We start from the raw sequence: 21,060 nt of genomic DNA, 5'->3' as shown, positions 1-21,060 counted from the left end.
TACCATACGTGCCAAATGTCCCGAAGAGAAACTTATAGTTGTCTCAAGCCAAAAGCCTCAGAAAACACTATATTGCCTGAAATGTTCTCCCTCGCTGTGTCTTTAGAGAAAAGACTCTAGCATCTGATGTCCAGTGTCATTCACACTAAACTGACACAGAGAAGATCAGCTGGTGCAGAAGGAGAGAGGAGAACATGCATAGAGGATCTTTCTTCTTCTTACTCAGCCCTTCAATATTTCACTGCTGTACTCGCCAGCAGTGGCTCCTGATTGGCTGAGCTGCTGCACAGTAATGTATGATCTCGCTTTTAATTGGAGAGAGGCAATTTATGAGGCCTGTCAAAACATTATTCATGTTTGCTCTTGCTTATTATGTCTCTCTCTCTCTCTCTCTCACACACACACACACACACACACACACACACGCACACAGAGGATAGCTGAGCTTTGTAATATCTGATGAAGAGGATGAATGAAATGAGGTAGAATATGTAAGAAAAGGAGATGAACGCAGGGATAGAGAACACATTTAACACATTTACTGTAAATTATAGACACTTTCTTTGAGAACCGAAGCAATTATACTGGATCTATAGTAACAGAACCACAAAAGCTAGAGCAGAAGTGCATAGCTGTATTTGTGTGGATGTGTGTGTGTTAATAGGAAGAGACTTAATGTATGATAATGAATTAAGCTTGCGAAGGAGATTCAAATATTGTGATGGGACAAAAGATGGGAGGTACTTGCTTTGTTGCTTTAATGGACCAGTTTACCCCAAAATGAAAACTGGTCAGAAAAGACAGTTTAGAAGTTAAAACTACATGGATTTGTTTTTTGGGTGAACTGTTCCTTTAAGAAGTGCAGATCTGAGTCTTGTTCTTGTGGTCTAGACTGGAGACTTTCACAAACCACATGGCATTTCTTTTGTGTGTGTGTGTGTGTGGTTTTAATTTCATTTCTCTTTTTTAGTCTGTATCTGGGCATCAGTTTATGGTCTGATATATAACCTAATAAACTGACAAAGGACCCGGTTTACAGAAACACAACAATGGATTCAAATCTGCTTTAGCTCCAGACTTTTGATTTATGTCAAGATACATTTTTCTCTCTGCTGAGATTTACTAATCAGCCAGAACACCCAGTCTTTGTCTTTCTTTCTTTTTATCACTAGTCCGCGTTAGTTTATTTATTAGACTATATTTCACCGCTAGATGGCGATGTCTACTCTTCTGTTGTTACAGGATGTGATTAGACTGACTGCTGACTGCTCATATGAGAATGTAGAAGTGAATTTAAACGGCGATGCAAAAAAAAAAAAAAAAAAGACTGTCAGTGCTTACTCCTAGCAGATGTGAAGTAAGAGATGTTAATTTTTATTTTCTTATATTACAAATCCTGCAGTGTTGCCAGTATCATATATCTGTCTATAGATAGATTTGTATTTTTTTTTTAGCCTATAGGCATTAAAACGTAATGTAAATATAAATCAACAGAGGTATCTACTATAAAAGAGAACACCCTGTTAATAATTATGAGTGAAAGATCAATAATTCATTCCATCGATGAACTAAACATGTTTATTTAAATGCAAATAATCCAGAATCAAAACACTTAAAACGATTTTAATAGGTAGAAAAAAACAACATAATAGTACTTTTAAGATCTTCGATCAAAATGAAAAAAAAGGCACTTATACAGAGGAAAAAGTAAAAGCTTTTGTTCAACATGCAAATAAATTACAATAACAAAATTATCCACTACAGTAGATGCATTACAAATCAATAGTTTTTGTTTTCTGTTGTGTTGTGTTGTAATATTTGCAATATGAATCAGATGTTATGGGTATGTACAGATATATACAGCAAGATTTCTTTCTTCTGATAACTGTAATGTTTTGGTGTCTGTCATTCATCCCGCTCTACATTCACTGTCTTTATTTACAGCTGTATGTCTCCACAACACAGTCCAGTTTTACATTTTTAGAAACCGTAAACAAGCTGGTTTTTAGCCTTTAAGAGTACACAAAAGAGCAGCTGCCACTTCACAAAGTGGCGTGCTATATGCAGTCATTTTAAAATCAGCATACTGTGTGTCATTTAGCTGTGCCTCGTGCAAATACAGAAACTTCATCATGATGGTGATTGCTAGTAAAACGGTTCAGAGTCCTGGAGAGGCAGAAACATGACAGTAAACTCAGAATCTGGTTTCTTGGGTTTATCACACATGAAATTGTTTATCTCATACTTTAAGCTAATACTTTTATAATTAAAAGTGAGTCATGTTATGAGATATCCCACTGTACACATGAATGTATATTCATATATACATAAAGAGATCCCATGCAAAAGCCTCTAATTGTCATCTGAAGTTTTCTTCTAAATGAGCAGTTTTACCAACAGTTTAAAGTTTTTATTTCACATTTATTTATTAAGTTTTTATTTCACATTAATTGCATAGAAAATGACCTATTCATTACCATTAAGGTAAAATTACTGAGCCTAAACATACTGTAAAAATGTCAATTTTTAGATACAAATTTCAGATGACACTTAGAGGATTTTGCATCTGAACTCTTCTTACATAAAATACAATACAATAAAATAATAATTATAACAATACTAAAAAGACGAAAAAACATACAAACAATTACTAAAACTTTAACAAAAATCTAAATGAAAACAAAAAATATAAGAATGAAAATGACTATGATAGTTTCTCAATGATAGTTTAATTAATAATTTACATAATTTACCTTTAAATGATATCAGGCCATTGGCTTCTGACGCCGGCGTTTCTTCATCTTTAACAGAAAAATGTGAGAGTCATTTGTCATAATGCATTTTTTTTTTAGATTGTGCAATAGACTTGTAGCTCTGAAACTTTATCATAATACTGAATTTGATGTACAAAAAATATTAATATCAGTTAACCCTAAAACACAACACAATGAAGTACAAAAATCAAAATACAGGCAATTCACCATCACAGATTTTATTTATTTATTTATTTATTTATTTATTTATTTATTTATTTATTTATATGTACTATACAGTAAAATGTCTGATTTCTAGGGTGTCTTACCTTTAATCACAGCATCCTCTTGAACGGCTGAAGTACGATCAGTGATCAGTTCTTCTTTTTCCTGACATTCTGAATCATAACAGAGAGAGAGTGGGGGGATTACTTTCACAGTAGTTTAAATATACAAAATCATACTTTTGACTTGTAAAAGAAGCTAAATTATTAAAAAGGCCAGAGAATCTGTTCACTTGTTGAGTAATAGTTTGTCACTTAATATTGTTACAGTAGTTTGAGGTTATATTGAGTATAATGTTTGCAGACTGCTTTGATTGTAATTGTCAGTAAAAGCACATACCCTCCAGCTCTGTCGGACTGTTGTCCATGTACTCCTTCATGGGTGAAGCAGCTTCTGCAGAGCAATCAGACACATATGTATGTAGATGCAGAGAAATTTTACACGCACACGCGCGCACACACACACACACACACACACTCACAGAGAGAGAGTAAAACTTACGGATCTTGGAGTCTGTCATCGAGAAAAACAAGTCGTCTTGTGCCGTCTCTTTGACCTCTGATGAGAAGAAATTAACATTTTTGTACGAAATATTTATAAAGTGTTTATACAGAGTTACATTTTACATATAGTTTACTGTATGTAAAATGTAATTCAAAACACACAAGCTAATGCTAAGTGTAAAATGTAGTCATGTTAGGCAGTCACAACAATAAATTAACCCTGACGTCTATTACGGTGGACAGATCTTTTTAACCATAATGTGTGATGTGACACTAAATCAAGCATAAGTGAGGCTTGACCCTTACCCATAACTCTATATGACTGTCCTCTTTATGTGTCATTGTGTTTTTAGGTACATGACTGATTTAACATTTGGTTTATGTGAGATTTGCATTAAATAGATCAATAGTCACAGATGTCACAAAAGAATAAAAAGAATATATTTCAAAGAAAAAATGCTGTTCTTTTGAACTTTCTATTCATGAAAGTATCCTGAAAATGTATCATGGTTTCTACCAAAACAGCAGAACTGTTTTTAGCATTGATAATAATTGATACTGTAATAAGTGCAGCAAATCAGCATATTTGAATGATTTCTGGAGTAATGATGATGAAAATTCAAGGAATACGTTACATTTTAACACACATTCAAATTGAAAAAGCTAACACTTCTTGTCTGGCAGTATGTGGGGAAGAAGAGCAGAGTGTGTTTTTTATTTTTTATTTTTTTTGAGTGGATGTCAATGGAGGAGAGGCTTCACTACACTGAAGCACTCGACAACACAGTTTACTCCAAAGGATAACAATGTAAAACAGACGCAGATAGACTTAAAAAAGACGGTAACTGAACAAAGCCTTGGTGAGCAGAAGACACTTTTGAATGACAGTGTATGAGAACAAACTGAAAATGGCTGAATCCACATCAATGGGTTAAAGTGTTTAAAAGCATTTTTATATTTTCAGGCAAGCAGTTATTTACACTAAGTGTACTAGATGGTGAATGGTGTTTACACTGAGTGTAAATTATAGTAGACTGGCGCTGTTTAGACCAACTATAAACCCTTGTTTACACAAACATGTGCGTATATTGAGAAACTTAAACCAAGTGTAAACAGAAGTGGTCCTATAATATTTGCAGTAAGTCTGAGCAATGAGCGACACAAGGACAGTCACTGCATGCAAAGGCCAACAGTATTAAGAAGCTTAATTTCAGAAGTGTATGTATTAATATCTGATTGTACCTGGTTTACGGGTGATTTTTAGAACGATGCATCCAATGATCAGGATTACAATACAGCAGACGAGACATAAGGAGATGGCCAGCAGGATCTTCCTTTTGAATACTGTAATAATAAGAAAAATGCACACATTTAGATAAAAAAGTTTTTTAAGTTTTGTCTCTCATGTTCACAGAATATATTATCTCAATGACAACATGACTAAAAGATTATAATAGTTATTTCTTGTTTTTTAATCTTGAAGGTCATGAAGATTGTCTGACATTGTTCTAATGTACAGTTTATTCACATACATACACTGTATTTATTAGTTAATAATAAATATTCCCATGACTCACTGATATTATTGGCTATGAAGCCGTCACTCAGAGCGGAGTACAGAGGTCTCTCTGTGTTTATTCCCTTGCACTTGAATTCACTTTTGATTGTTTCCTCATTTCCTTTCCTTTTGAGTAGATCTGAGGTTTCGTTGAGCTGCTGTCCGTTCATGAACCAGGTGTAGTTCCACTGTCTGCCGTCTGAGACGTTACACCTCAGAGTCATGTCACCAGTCATAATGTCGCCCAGTTCAGTCTCCAGACTCAGAGAGACAGCTGGACGAGCTACGAGCAAAGTAATATGTTACTTTATCACTGTTAAATAAAATAGATTTCATAGTGAGCCTTTGAATCAGTACCTTTAATGCTTTTACATTTAGTAGTTTTAGTAACTAACGTTATTCAAAACCACTTTTAAAGGGATTCTGGCATCATTTACTCAACTTTATTTTGTTCCAAACCTGTATGACTTTCTTTCTTCTGTGGAGCATTAAAGGTACAATTTGTAAGATATTTGCAGTAAAATACGTTGGTAGCCTCCTTTACTGCTACTCGGGCTACTGCGTAGTGTTTAGACATACTCCCTCTCATCCGTGTGTCTTAATTTGATTAATTAAAAATCTATTTCAACCATGGTAAACCATTGCTGTATTATGGGGTGTAATAGCGCAACATATTCACCATGGGGAAAACAAAATGAGAATGGATTAACTTTACATCACTTTCCTGCTTGGAGGCGCGACCACGCAGACCATAACATCTGAATATTCATTTCTATAGCTTAAGTCAACATTGAAAATAAGGGAAATTTATTGGGTTACTTATCCAAAATACGGGAAATTTCAACATTCGTCTTTTTGTTGCTATCCCTCTGCTGACATAAAAAATTCGAACTACAAAACTGCTGCATTAACTAACGTTAAGCGATTTGTGAAGCTAGGTCTAACGTGACTTTAGTTACAGATTTGCGTGAAATCATGTGCTCACAGCAACCACGCTATCTTAAAAAACCCAGCATCACGCTAAGGTTGCTTTCAAGTAAGAAAAACAATGCTTTGAAAACAGCTGTTTCGCTGGAAGGGCAAGGAGTAGCAACAGGACAACAACACAGAGACTTGACAGGTCCAAATGAAGAGCTAACAGGATATTTTACAGGAAAATACCCATCCATTTGTGAACTGTAAATAAGACTTCAATGACTTGTAGCTTCAGAACTATTCTGAAGTGTAGGCGCTCACAAAACAAACAAGGTAGCCGAAGATATCTGTAATGCAAAATTGCGGCAGCAAGTCTCCGTCGGTACTCCACTATTTGTTGGGAATTTCATATGGATCCAAACCGTTAATAGTGCCGATTTTGTCCACATACCGGTCCCTGTTATCCATATTTAGCGTATCCCTATAAATCCCACAACATTTTCGCGATTTTAACATCTTTTTTTCTTTCTCTACTCATCTCTTCTCGTTCAAATTGCTGTATGTTTACATTCGCGAGGCTAGCAACAGGGCCGCCACGCCCCAGAATGCAACTCGGCGCCCAAGCCCTATTGATGGCCCTCAGCGGTTGGGTAGAAGACAACAAATCCCATCATCCCACGCTCCTTTTTAGCATCATCAAACCACGTGATTGTTATTGTTTTGATAGTGCGCCCTCTAGTGGCAGGTCCTACAACCTGTAACTTTAAGCTTACAATGCATTTGGGAAACACATCCCTGGTCAGTTAAGTAGCAGAGCAGGGTTGTTAATAAGTTTCAGCTGCTTTGGTGTTAATAAAAATAATAATAGGTGCACTAGATGGGCAAAGACCCCCAAAACAGAAATGGTTTTATAGCAAGTGGCCACTGACATTTTTTCTCCTACTCATCTTTTCTGACAGTTTTTCACTAGTTTTGCATTTGGCTAGGGTCAGTGTCACTACTGATAGCAAGACCCAATAACTGGATCCTACAGAGTTTGCACAGGCAGTCCAACTACGCCAGGATGGCACATCAATATGTGCCATTGCCAGAAGGTTTGCTGTGTCTCCTAGCACAGACTCAGGAGCTCAGGAGATTTCAGGAGATTACTCAAGGAAAGGTTGACAGGGCTGTAGAAGGTCCTTAACCCATCAGCAGGACCGGTATCTGCTCCTTTGTGCAAGGAGTAACATCAGGAGCACTGCCAGAGCTCTTCACAATGACCTCCAGCCGGCCACTGGTGTGAATGTCTCTGACGAAACAAACAGACTTCATGAGGGTGGCCTGAGGGCTCAATGTCTGGCACCGTGGAGCTCGACTGGCATTTGCCATTGAACACCAGAATTGACAGGTCCACCACTGGCTCCCTGTGCTTTCACAGATGAGAGCAAGTTCAACCAGAGCACATGTGACAGACCTGAAGGGTTCTGGAGAAGCCAAGGAGAATGTTATGCTGCCTGTAACATCGTTCAGCATGACAAGTTTGGTGGTGGGTCAGTGATGTAGACAATGGCACCCTGATTGCCACTGGATATAAGGATGAAATCCTTGGACCATTGTCAGACCCTATGCTGGTCCGGTAGGTCCTGGGTTCCTTCTGGTGCACAACAATGCTCAGCATCATGTGGCGAGAGTGTGAGTTCTAGAACAGCCTGTGCCTCTTGTATTTTAAGGATTTAGACACTACCCACTGGTCATGAGACATTGCTTTATATGTCACTTCTGTTTTGTCCAATCTTTCACTTCTGTTAGACTATATATATGTACCCCTAGATAATAAAGCTTGAACCTTGAGTGAACTGCACAACTTGTGTCTGTGTCATTTTCCATCCTGGGTACCTATCTCCTCTGCTCCATAGCCCAACCAGATCAAATCGCCGCAATTACTTTAATGCTTTTATTTTAACAGAGAGTATGCAGGCAGTTTGTTGAGGATAAAGGAACTGACTCCATTGAATAGCCCCCATGCTCACCTGACCTATTCTAATAAAACACCTCTAGGGCATTATATTTTGGTCCATTCGACGGCGCCAGGTTTCACCTCAGACTGACCAGGAGAGCAGTGATGCCCTGGTACAGATCTGGGAGGAAATACCCCAGGACACCATCCGTCATCTCATTAGGAGCATGCCCTGACATTTCCAGGCATGCATACAAGCACATGGGAGCCATACAAATTACTGAGTTCCATTTTGAGTTGCTGCAATGAAATTTCAGCAAAATGAACTAGCCTGCTGCTTCATTTTTTCACTTACATTTTTTGGGGTGTCTTTGAATTCAGCCCTCTATAGGTTGATCATTTTTATTTCCATCAAACTACAGTATGTGGCATTCTTTCGTTCCTAACATGTCACCCAGTCCAAATCAGTGTAGATATCCAGCCTGATACTTTTCCAAATTGAGATCTGATGTGTTTTCAAAGTGTTCCTTAAATTTGTTTGAGCAGTATTCATATTTATATTGTCTCTGGAAGGCGCAGGACCATAAAATGTTTATCTAATCATATTTATCGGTCCGAGGTCTTTGTTACGATGTCCTACCTGCCTGTCAACGTATGTATTTGCAAACCTCTGTGCACTCTGTTCACACAGACATGATACGTCATCAGTGCATTCTATTAAATTGGTTTGTGTATGCCAATTCGATAATGGGATCTATAAAGCCTGTATGGACATTTTTAATTGATATCAAAATATATTTTGTGTTCCAGAGAAGAGGAAAGTCATACATGTCAGAATTGACATGACATGAGTGTAAAATGAATTTTCCTATTATTTAGGGTGAACTGTTTCTTTAACATGTCAGCTTTTTTTAAACGTGTTAAGTGCACTGCCATGGTTATATCCTAAATGAAATGGCCAAAAGATGTAGTTATGGACACAACTTACCTTGAACTTGCACTTGTAGAGTCTCACTGTTCACTGAGAAATCTCCTCTCTGTGCTTTGCAGTGATAGTCACCAATGTGAGTGTGAGATACTGAGCTGAAGGCCAATTCTGCATTTTTGATCAGAGGAGATGAGCCTTTATACCACTGGTATTGCCAGCCAACTCCTGACATAGTACAATTAAGATGGACTCGTTCCTCAGTGTAGAAAAACTCAAACCACTGATGTTTTGAAATGTCTGCTTTTGGGGTTATGTCTAGAAGTAACAGAGGTAAAATTAGAAACAGCTAACCACCTTCAAACAGTAACTGTCTTGAGTTGCTTGTGCTTGTTGTTCTAGATCTGCTGCTAAATGAACTGAGTTCAACATGACCAGAAAGCTACACACACTGACAGTTTCCATGCTCTAATTACAAACAATAAAGAAGCTAAACCAGCTTTAGGAACTATTTGCATCTTTGTGTTTGTTTTACATAATCATGTTTTAAAATATATGTATTAAAATTAACATAAAAAAATGTGTACAACTGACATGCTATTGCTACTGTTTTGGTTGCTGGTAAAACATTTATAAGAAAATTAATCCTGGAACTTGTGATTATTGTAAGGGTTATTCAATGATTGAATAAAAAATGTATTTAAAAAAAATAATAAATAAAAATAAACAGGCAATAATTTTATTTTATTGACAAAATATTTTAGTTTGTGTTGTATATTTTTTGTATTAGATTAGATATCATTTTAATCTGTCATATGCTCATGTTACAATGTACCCCACCTAAGGGGCTTGTTGTCACATTTCACTTCCATTTGTTGAGGGTAAATAAATAAAAAATCATATTTTCAAAAGTAGTTTTACCATGAACATGAAGTTGCAGAGCTTCAGTTTTTCCTGTAGTCACTGGTTTTCTCGTCTGATGTTTTCCTCTGCAGGTGTACTGTCCAGCATGAACCACATTAACTGAGCTGATGGAGAGTTTGTTTCCAGAAAAGGAAATGTCCTTGTCCTGGGAAAGCGGAGCTCCGTTTCTAAACCATTCATAGTCCCATTTATCTGAATCTTCTTTGATTGAACATTTCAGAGTCAGTTTTTCAGTCGGGTAAAATGTTTTCCATTGAGACATGATTGACAGTTCTGGTTTAGGTGGCTCTGCACAGATAAACAGCATAACAGAAATGAACATTCTCCAGCATTTTCCCTGAACATCATCATCAAATCAAAATATTACCTTTTACTGTCAGCTTTCTAGACTTTGATGATGTCTTCTCTCCCCTTCTTACTTGGCAAGAGTATTCTCCGTTTTGAGGGAGTGAAGCAGATTGAATTGTGTAAACTGGATTGCTGGGGTCAGTGTTTACTTGCCGTGAATCTTTTTCCCAAATATATTGCCATTTTGAAGTCTTCTCTTGAATACTACAAATGAGTCTGACTTGTTCTCCAGTGTAGATCTCTGGGTATGATGGATCTTGCTTCAGAACGATTGTTGGCTGTGGTCCTTTAAAAATATGTTTATAATTAATGACCAAGACAATTATATTTATGCAAATGATATGATTTTAATGTAAACACCAATAAACATTCGCCTAAAGTGAGGCTGGTAAGAAACAGCACCAAACTCAGTCTTAAATAATTATAAAATACACAGTGTTAAAGTTAGGTTGCCTTAACTACTATATTAAATTTATCATTTGGTACAATGCACTTATTGTGAACATAAGTTATTTTGGGGGGGCTTTCATGCCTTCTTTATTTGGATAGGACAGTAGAGTGATGAGAGTAAAGCTTTGGGTGGAGAGAGGGGTGCAGGATCATCAACCTTAAACCTACCCATTCCACCAAACCTGTCCATAACTTTACCCCTGTCCCACCTCAAAAACAGCAAAAAAATTGTTTTGCAATGCAGGAACACAGTACACTTAGAAATAAAGGTTCTTTATTTGCATCAGTGGTTCCATGAAGAACCTTAAACATCCTTGCAAAAAACTTTCAGCAAAGTTTTTTTTACATTTTTAGTTCTTCTATGACATCACTGCAAAAACTCCCTTTTGGAAACTTTATTTTTAAAGCGAGTTAAGGTCACTTAATATCAAGTGGGATCAAAACTCTTAAATTACCATGAATCTTCTTAACATCCCAAATTCAATGAACTGTTTTCTGAAATTAGATATGTCTCACAATGTAACAACATATCCATGACATGCTGCTTTTAGCTAGAGTGAAAACAGATTCTTACCATGGACTCTTAACGAATGCGCTGGGCTTTTTGTAGTCATCACATTTCTGTCCTGCAGCTCAGCTTGACACTCATACACCCCGCCATGATCGGACTGAACCGAGAGTGTGAGAGTGTTTCCTATCATGATAATTGTTCCATCTTTCGAGACCATCTTGTTCTGGTCCCTGAACCACGTATACTTCCAGCTTTCTGAATCTTGTATGACACACTGCAAAGAGACTTTCTCACCATGAAATGCTTCAGTCCATTCAGACTGGATTTGTGGTTTAGGTGGATCTGAAGGAAGAGAGGAAAAAGGAGGGTGAATGAGGTCTGATAGATAATAATGAGCCTAATATAATAATGTTGACGCATTACCTTTACTTTACTGAGGCACTGTAAACTCAATGCAAGCACGACGGGAAGAATATTACATCATGGAAATTATTATAAAGAGGTAAATTATGAACTCACCTTGAACTCTTACTTGTAGAGTCTCACTGTCCACTGAGAAGTCTCCTCTCTGTGCTTTGCATTGATAGTCACCAGTGTCAGTGACAGATACTGAGTCGATGGTGAATTCTGGACTTGTGGTCAGACGATTTGAGCCTTTATACCAGTGATATTCCCAACCAACTCCTGGCATATTACAATTAAGCTGTACTCGCTCCTTACTGTAGAAGGGCTCAAACCACTGATTTTTTGTAATTGTTGGCTTTGGAGTGGTATCTAAGAGTCACAGAGTTAAAAATCAGAAAGAGTAGACCACCTTCAAACAGAAACTGCCTTGAATTGCATGTGCATTTTGTTCTTTATTAAACATGACTAAATTAACTGACTCATGCTGCTAATAGTGTCTGTCTGCTGTCAAGAAGAGTACTCTTTATTCTTTCTTTTATATGAATCACACTATATCATATTTTCAAAAGTAGTTACAAAAATTCAGCAGTTTCTTCACTGAACTATTCTGGGTGCTTGTCCCTTTCGTTGATGTTTATTAATCATGCAGTAGAATATCAAAAGTTCATATAGTTTTACCATGAACATGAAGTTGCAGAGCTTCAGTTTTTCCTGTAGTCACTGGCTTTCTCGTCTGATGTTTTCCTCTGCAGGTGTATTGTCCAGCATGAACCACATTAACTGAGCTGATGGAGAGTGTGCTTCCAGAAGAGGGAAGCGGAGCTCCGTTTTTAAACCATTCATAGTCCCATTTATCTGAATCTTCTTTGATTGAACATTTCAGAGTCAGTTTTTCAGTCGTGTAAAATGTTTTCCATTGAGACATGATTGACAGTTCTGGTTTAGGTGGATCTGCACAGATAAACAGCATAACAGAAATGAACATTCTCCAGCATTTTCCCTGAACATCATCATCAAATCAAAATATTACCTTTTACTGTCAGCTTTCTAGACTTTGATGATGTCTTCTCTCCCCTTCTTACTTGACAAGTGTATTCTCCGTTTTCAGAGAGTGAAGCAGATTGAATTGTGTAAACTGGATTGCTGGGGTCAGTGTTTACTTGCCGTGAATCTTTTTCCCAAATATATTGCCATTTTGAAGTCTTCTCTTGAATACTACAATTGAGTCTGACTTGTTCTCCAGTGTAGATCTCTGGGTATGATGGATCTTGCTTCAGAACGATTGTTGGCTGTGGTCCTTTAAAATTATGTTTAGAATTAATGACCAAGACAATTATAGTTATGCAAATGATATGATTTTAATGTAAACACCAATAAACATTTGCCTAAAGTGAGGCTGGTAATAAACAGCACCAAACTCAGTCTTAAATAATTATAAAATACACAGTGTTAAAACTGAGGTCACACTTTATATTAGGTGGCCTTAACTATTACATTTAAAGTGATCATTTGGTACAATGCACTTATTGTGTACACTTTTTTACTGTAATGAATTTCTAGGACAGTAGAGTGATGACAGGAAAGCTTTGGGTGGAGAGAGGGGTGCAGGATCGTCAAAAGACCCTTATACTTTTACCAAGCCTTAAACCTACCCATACCACAAAACCTGTCCATGACTTTACCCCTGTCCCACCTCAATAGCAGAACACAGTACAGTCTTAAATATAAAGGCTCTATATTTGCATCAATGGTTCAATGAAGAACCTTGAACATCCTGTCAAAAAAGACCTATCTGAAATGTTTCTTTAGATTTTTAGTTCTTCTATGACATCACTGCAAAAACTCCCTTTGAATACTTTATTTTTAAAGCGAGTTAAGGTCACCTAATATAAAGTGGGACTGAAACTAAATTATCAATAATCTTCTAAACATCCAAAAAATAGGGAACTTTTTTCTAAAATTAGATGTAACACATTATGATTTCCATGACATGCTGCTTTTAGCTAGAGTGAAAACAGATTCTTACCATGGACTGTTAACGAATGCGGTGGGCTTTTACCAGTCATCACATTTCTGTCCTGCAGCTCAGCTTGACACTCATACACCCCGCCATGATCGGACTGAACCGAGAGTGTGAGAGTGTTTCCTTTTATGTTTGTTACATCACTGGAGACAATCTTATTCTGGTCCCTCAACCACGTATACTTCCAGCTTTCTGAATCTTGTATGACACACTGCAAAGAGACTTTTTCACCATGAAATGCTTCAGTCCATTCAGACTGGATTTGTGGTTTAGGTGGATCTGAAGGAAGAGAGGAAAAAGGAGAATGAATAAAGCCTGATTGATAATAAAGAGCCTAATACTAACATGTTAATGCATTACCTTACATTACCTTACATTACATTAATGCAATATTACAGAGGCACTGTAAACTCAATGCAAGCACGACGGGAAGAATATTACATCATGGAAATTATTATAAAGAGGTAAATTATGAACTCACCTTGAACTCTTACTTGTAGAGTCTCACTGTCCACTGAGAAGTCTCCTCTCTGTGCTTTGCATTGATAGTTACCAGTGTCAGTGACAGATACTGAGTCGATGGTGAATTCTGGACTTGTGGTCAGACGATTTGAGCCTTTATACCAGTGATATTCCCAACCAACTCCTGGCATATTACAATTAAGCTGTACTCGCTCCTTACTGTAGAAGGGCTCAAACCACTGATTTTTTGTAATTGTTGGCTTTGGAGTGGTATCTAAGAGTCACAGAGTTAAAAATCAGAAAGAGTAAACCACCTTCAAACTGAAACTGCCTAGAATTGCATGTGCATTTTGTTCTTTATTAAACATGACTAAATTAACTGACTCATGCTGCTAATAGTGTCTGTCTGCTGTCAAAAGGAGAGTACTCTTTACTGTTTCTTTTATATGAATCACACTATATCATATTTTCAAAAGTAGTTACAAAAATTCAGCAGTTTGTTCACTGAACTATTCTGGGTGCTTGTCACTCTCGTTGATGTTTATTAATCATGCAGTAGAATATCAAACGTAGTTTTACCATGAACATTAAGTTGCAGAGCTTCAGTTTTTCCTGTAGTCACTGGCTTTCTCGTCTGATGTTTTCCTCTGCAGGTGTACTGTCCAGCATGAACCACATTAACTGAGCTGATGGAGAGTGTGTTTCCAGAAAAGGAAATGTCCTTGTCCTGGGAAAGCAGAGCTCCGTTTCTAAACCATTCATAGTCCCATTTATTTGAATCTTCTTTGATTGAACATTTCAGAGTCAGTTTTTCAGTCGGGTAAAATGTTTTCCATTGAGACACGATTGACAGTTCTGGTTTAGGCAGCTCTGCACAGATAAACAGCATGAAAGAATTAAACATTTTCCAAGATTGTTCCTGGACATGTAACAAAAGTTAGTTCTTCTGACATCACTGCAAAAACTCCCTTTTGAATCCTTTATTTTTAAAGCGAGTTAAGGTCACTTAATATAAAGTGGGGCTGAAACTAAATTATCATTAATCTTTTAAATATCCCAAATCCAATGAACTGTTTTCTGAAATTAGATATGTCTCACAATGTAACACATGATGATATCCATGACATGCTGCTTTTAGCTAAAGTGAAAACAGATTCTTACCATGGACTCTTAACGAATGCGGTGGGCTTTTTGCAGTCGTCACATTTCTGTCCTGCAGCTCAGCTTGACACTCATACACCCCGCCATGACCGGACTGAACCGAGAGTGTGAGAGTGTTTCCTTGTATGTTTGTTTCATCATTGGAGACAATCTCGTTCAGGCCCTTGAACCACGTATAATTCCAGCTGTTTGAATCTTGTATGACACACTTCAAAGAGACTTTTTCACCATGAAACGCTTCGCTCCATTCAGACTGGATTTGTGGTACAGGTGGATCTGAAGGAAGAGAGGAAAATGAACCAAACTGTGTTCAAACAGATAATGCATATACTTACACTAACACTAAGCCTATATGTACACTACTGTTCAAAAGTTTGTGGTCAGTAATAATTATTTTATTTTATTTATTTTAAAAAATATATTAATATTTGAAGGATGCATTCAACTGAACAAAATGACTCTATATTGATAATAACGGATTATTATTGAGCACCAAATTAGCATATTATACTGATTTCTGAAGGATCATATGACACTGAAGACTTGAGAAATGATGCTGAAAATTCAGCTTTGCCATCAGAGAAATAAGTTAGCCTAAAAATATTTAAAATATTAAATATTCAATAGAAAAATCAATGTTGCCTCTGTAAACACTAGAGACATCTTTCAAAAACATAAAAAAAATAGTACTGACCCCAAACTTTTGAATCTTGTAGTGTATATCCAAATGTATTTATTTAGTTTTGTTAAATGTAGTTTAATGTATTTCTCAACAACAAAAGCTTATCTTTCCAGAGGATCTAGAGAATGAATAATCCTTAGGTTAGAGAGGTTTAAAAGACAATTCTTAACTTGAAAATAAAACCATTAAAATAGTCATTAACCCTTGTGTGGTGTTCATATTTTTGTTACTCAGCCAGTGCTCATGGGTCTGGTGGGCTCACTGCAATTTTGGGATTTTAATTCAACACAATTCATAATGTGTGTTAAAAAACTCAACAGATGTTTACTTCATTCCAATTACACTATAAACAATATAAGCAATATAAACAGCATATATGGTTGATATCTGCCCTTTTCCTTTGTTAGAACACATTTATGCATTAAAGTGCTACAAGCTTGCGCGGGAATGGCAGTGTCAAGGCTGCATTACTGTGAGGAGCGAGGAGACGAGGGGTAAACTCTATCAGCAGTCTTTAATCATCCAACACAGGGCAAGCAGGAAAACACATGTAGCACATACAACAGACTAATTGACGTTAGTCATCGAACAAAAACCAAGGCACAGAACAGTCTTTAAATACATGACTAGACGAGGGTCTCAACGAGAAACACCTGGGATCAGTGAAACACAATAGGAACCAGAACAGGAAGGAAACCAAATATGGGCATGTAACACGGAAAACTAGGTCAAGAGAAGCACATGGGAAGTAAAACACAAGACACACAGTCCACGAGCGTGACAGTCAGGGACAGAAACAATAGAGTCTCTATCTCTCTCTCTCTCACACACACACACACACACACACACACATAAACACACATAAATACAAACACACACTCATGTTTGTTTTTGTGAAAAGTGGGTTCATCCCATAGGCGTAATGGTTTTTATACTGTACAAACTGTATATTCTATCGCCCTACACCTAACCCTAACCCTCACAGGAAACTTTCTGCATTTTTACTTTCTCAAAAAAATAAAAATAATAATAATTACTGATTCTGTATGATTTATAACCGTTTTGAAAAATGAGGAAATGGGTTATGTCCTCATAAGTCACCCTCTCCTTGTAATACCTGTGTCATACCCATGTCATTATACAGAGTTGTGTCCTGATATGTCACAAAAACAACATCACATAAACACAAATACATATACTAATAGCAGACCCTGAAAAGTACAGAGGACAGAGTGAAGGTACACAGGACCTAAAATTTCCACTCTTTTACTTGCTCCGGAACCCGAACATCCTGCATGTTGCATGTTATATAAATGTGTGTGTGTACCTGTTTTTCTATTCTGGTGGGGACTTAAACCTGAATACACACAGACTGTGACTCGTGTCACGGTGGGAACCTAAATTGAGGTCCCCATGGGGAAACAAGCTAATAAATTATACAGAATTAAGTTTCTTGAAAATCTAAAAATGCAGAAAGTTTCCTGTGAGGATAGCTGACCAGACATATGTGTGTGTGTGTGGGGGGGGGGGGGGGGGTTCTTCACAGAAAATGAGCTGAGGGAGTTAAAAAAAAAAAAAAAATCACCATATAATTTGTCCCCGAACACAATACAAGGGTTAAGAGTTAACATTCAAACCAAAAGCCAGTATAAAAATGTTATTCTCACCAGTAGTGCTTTCTTGAGATGTAACTAGCACACACACTGCCACTATAAATTAACACAAAGGTTCAGAGATCTCAACGTGAAAAGGCATTATAGTGATAGTATAGTTTTAGTTTTTATGATTTCCATTGTATTAATAATTAAAATACCAAATATGACATCCTACCTGTCAAAAGGAAGATTTTAAACCTTTCCATTTGCAGTTTTAGTCAAAGCAGAGCCGGCAGTGAAGAAAGACCTTGCATGAGAAAGAAACTTCCTGTTATAACCACTTATAATGAAAACTGACAGGAAACCATGATGTCGCGTCTACTTCAATTCAACCTACAAAACTGAATAAACCTACAGCGCTGTGTTTCTGTGTGAGAAGTGCAGAAATATTATTTAACAAAATAATGTAACATCATGTAACCAAAATTTGTAGGTACATGAGTGTGTTCAAAAAGCATAAGAAGTTTTATTTTTAATTTTTTATTGTTCTACTTTCTGTTTTAAGTGTTGTGGGTGTGGTTTCAGTGCATCTTTGTTTCAAAAAATGTTGATGAATGCAAAATTTTATGTGAACTACTTTGTTCCTCCAGTCTTGTTGAGTCAGTAGCCCTTTTGGATGGTGACAGCCATTAGAAAACATGAGAAATTATGTGAATTTATGAAACACCCACTTCTATTTTGAACCAGAGGAACATTAAATGTGTGCATATCAACAACAGATAGAAGGAAATGTCTTGAGGAAAGATTATTAAGATTGTTGTCACATATTATTTTTTTTTTTATATTAATGATGGACTGAAGTGTACTGCAGCTGAAGAAGGCTTTTGCCTTTCTCTTTACAGTGCACTTTAATCACATTTCAGTTTGAAACCAAAAAGTTTTCATCAGATGTTTTTATAACTCACAGTTTCAAACAGTTAAAGGTGGAAAGCCATTTTTTTCTTCTTAAGCCTCCCGATCTGATGTGTGGTGAACCAACATCCTGTGAGCAGAGGCTTTAAACAATCATGCTAAAGGTGGGGCTGCAACAAATGCAAACCATTTGCTCAAAAAACAGCACAGAAGTGATGTCAAGAATATTCACACATTTAAAAGGTTGAGATATGAAAACCCATGGCTGGGAACAACAGTACTTTAAAGGGTGTTGCTGTTCTTTGCAAGACTTTTGATGTCAGACTTTAACAAACAATCACAGGTGTGTACGTGCAAGTACAATATCAGAGACTTTTGTGTTATGCTCTGGTGAAGAAATGCATAGTGGACTGTCATCATTCAATGGCTGGATGTCTAAGTTGTGCCAGCAGTATATTATAGGTTTGAAAGACAATTGGACGAATGTTTGGGGCAGACCTCTTCATACTTCCTGCCGCTCTTCTCTCAAGCATGGCACATCGTCTAAGAGTTGGTATTTGACCAACTGGGAGCCAAGTCAAGAAGCAGACAGACAGGCTAAACTGTCATCTGATAGCTACGAGCCCCTAAAGTGACATTTGCAAAACAATAAAAAAAACAAAACAAAAAAAAAACAAATACGCATGCTCTGTCCAAGTACCTACACTTGTGGTCTTTGCACTTGACCACTTGACTACTTGTATGATGTATTTCCTGTGTTTGGCACAAGTGTTCAAGTGAGCATGAAGACCACAAGTATGTGTCAAACTGTTGAATGCCTAAAGAAACACACTTACAGTGTTGTAAAATGCAAATGTTACAGAGCTTTAATTTTGTTTTCAATACTTTGCATTTTGAAATGCTGTCTGTTTAGTAGTCCCTATAACAGACGACACGATTTAATGTGGTGCTTCTAATTAAGTGATACGAGCAAATGCTAATTTCACCTAAAATAAATATGTACTCATCTGAGATCTTGACAAAAAGTCTCACAGCTGATGCTGCGTTCACTCCATGACAATATTACATTACATTTGTATGCTACTGCTAAATGTTGCAGAGCACAGATGTGCACAGGTAATTCCAGTAAAATGAGTGGAACTTTACCGGTAAATTCAAAAATGGACTGTTCACACAGGCCATGACACCATTCACACATCAGTTTCAAATTACCGGTAAATTCTGTGACATCATTAACCAGAAACTACCTCTAAACGGCTGTTCTCTCAAGAGCAACATGAGTCATTTTATTTGTATTTATTTATTTACCTCACTACATCTGCACCTCATCCCTCTAACCCTTTAGCCCAGTCAGGGTCCTCTTTCTCTCCAGCTCTGCCTTGGTCCTTATTTGCACCAGATTTAGAGGAAGTACAGTATGATCATATTATATTATATCATATTATCATATAATTGGTTCTGTCAGCACAGTGTTGGCTCACTTTAGAAACATTGCATATATTTTAAAATCCTGCAGACTATTTACAAAGCTCTAAAAGGTTTAGATCTCTTACTTTAAATATACTGCAGTCTCAATATTCTGGCCACCTGATCTGTGGTGGTACATCCTTTTCCCGATTAGTTCCTGGAATGAGTGTTTTCCTACTTACCACCCTAACTCTGGAACAAACCTCCTAGCATTGTTTGGAAGGCATACATATATATATCAGTTTAAGCAACAGCCATGACCTTCAGTAGAGACCAAGACAACTAGACAAGCCACTGTGAAAACCTCATCAACATGATAGCCATCAGCACAGACCCTCAGTGACTACGAGAACCAGTCCTCTGTTGTTTTTGTCATATTAAATATAGAAGTTTTGTGAGGCCTCTAATTGATATATGTACCAAAGGCAAGTTTTTTTTTTAAGTTAAAGTTAATAAATTATCTGTAGTCAGTACAACACATTATTTTTTTTTTATCTTATTTATCATGTTTAATCTTTCACAGATGTGAGTCATGGGGAAAATTAGCGGAACTGATTCTGTATTAAACCTTATTATGGCCAGAGCTAATGCATCACCATTGTTAATCAAGAGACAATAGTAGTAGTTTAATGCATAGATGCTATCCCACAATATCAGCAAAAGTTGAATAGCACACTATTGGTAGTCTATGACTAATGGTACATATGGTCATCAGTGTTCTTAGTAAATGGTTTCATCGGTAGTATGCTGTATTTGCTGAGAACATCAGTGAAAGCTTGTTCAAAAATCTGTTTAAAAACTTTGGTGGCAGATAAGACAACATATTACATATTCAAACTTGGCCATGCTACTGTTTCGTCTATTGAGGTGGTCATAAGATGTTGCTAAAAAGAACATTATTTTCTGTAATGAAATGTGTTTCTGCAGTTAAAGATAAAAAAAAAAAAAAAAACATTATTTTCCACATACTGTACATTATTTTTTCTCCTTTATGCCCCGCCTTCTGAAATGTTTTTTTTTTTTTTTTTAAGTTCTGAAAATCAGTGTGTGCTCTGATTGGCCAGCTATCCAGTGCATTGTGATTGGACGATTGCCTCAAGAATGTTTCGCCCCTCACCATACTGTGATGACGTGTGTCCCAGCACGACAAGAAAATAAAAATAAAAAAGATAAGCAAGGCATTTGTTCCATCCAGTGGGGACATAAATACCGGTTATAATGACCTACACGTCTTATCATGTC

General features: G+C 36.8%; 2 protein-coding genes across 12 annotated transcripts in view; both read right to left on the bottom strand.

Moving 5' to 3' along the window:
• LOC128011662 (synaptotagmin-2-like) overlaps positions 1-218 on the bottom strand; it is a 68,092-nt gene extending 67,874 nt beyond the window's left edge. Inside the window, exon 1 of the mRNA XM_052594328.1 lies at positions 4-218. The gene's annotated coding sequence lies outside the window, so the exon portion shown is untranslated. The remainder of the gene's footprint in view (positions 1-3) is intronic.
• A 1,346-nt stretch (positions 219-1,564) lies between these two features.
• LOC128011660 (carcinoembryonic antigen-related cell adhesion molecule 5-like) lies at positions 1,565-17,802 on the bottom strand. 11 transcript variants are annotated; one of them, XM_052594314.1, is made up of 20 exons: positions 17,675-17,797; positions 17,512-17,553; positions 15,163-15,438; positions 14,581-14,871; positions 14,021-14,275; positions 13,543-13,818; positions 12,547-12,813; positions 12,195-12,467; positions 11,631-11,885; positions 11,175-11,453; positions 10,170-10,436; positions 9,800-10,090; positions 8,942-9,196; positions 5,119-5,382; positions 4,784-4,885; positions 3,540-3,596; positions 3,378-3,431; positions 3,083-3,151; positions 2,754-2,801; positions 1,565-2,166 (listed from the first exon to the last, which is right to left on the bottom strand). In XM_052594314.1, the coding sequence occupies exons 1-20, from the start codon at positions 17,703-17,705 to the stop codon at positions 2,159-2,161; spliced, it is 3,660 nt and encodes a 1,219-aa protein (XP_052450274.1). In that variant the 5' UTR covers positions 17,706-17,797; the 3' UTR covers positions 1,565-2,158. The 11 variants fall into 11 exon arrangements, with proteins under 11 accessions (XP_052450274.1, XP_052450275.1, XP_052450276.1 ...); XM_052594315.1 differs by having other exon boundaries at positions 17,512-17,547; positions 17,675-17,746; XM_052594316.1 differs by lacking the exon at positions 10,170-10,436 and having other exon boundaries at positions 17,675-17,800.
• Positions 17,803-21,060: the final 3,258 nt, after the last annotated feature.

Source organism: Carassius gibelio, chromosome B23 (genome assembly GCF_023724105.1).
Source record: "Carassius gibelio isolate Cgi1373 ecotype wild population from Czech Republic chromosome B23, carGib1.2-hapl.c, whole genome shotgun sequence".
In the NCBI taxonomy this organism is placed as follows: Eukaryota; Metazoa; Chordata; class Actinopteri; order Cypriniformes; family Cyprinidae; genus Carassius; species Carassius gibelio.
The sequence above is the reverse complement of the archived record's forward strand: the minus strand, read 5'-3'. Positions and strand labels throughout refer to the sequence as shown.

Bases quoted from the DNA above. Each gene is read 5' to 3' on its own strand.
- LOC128011660 (XM_052594314.1), bottom strand. From the start codon at position 17,705: ATGGAAAGGTTTAAAATCTTCCTTTTGACAG. The intron at 14,872-15,162 runs GTAAGAATCTGT...TTATCTGTGCAG, and splicing joins GCATTCGTTAAGAGTCCATG to AGCTGCCTAAACCAGAACTG. The intron at 9,197-9,799 runs GTAAAACTACTT...TGTTACTTCTAG, and splicing joins TCTGCAACTTCATGTTCATG to ACATAACCCCAAAAGCAGAC.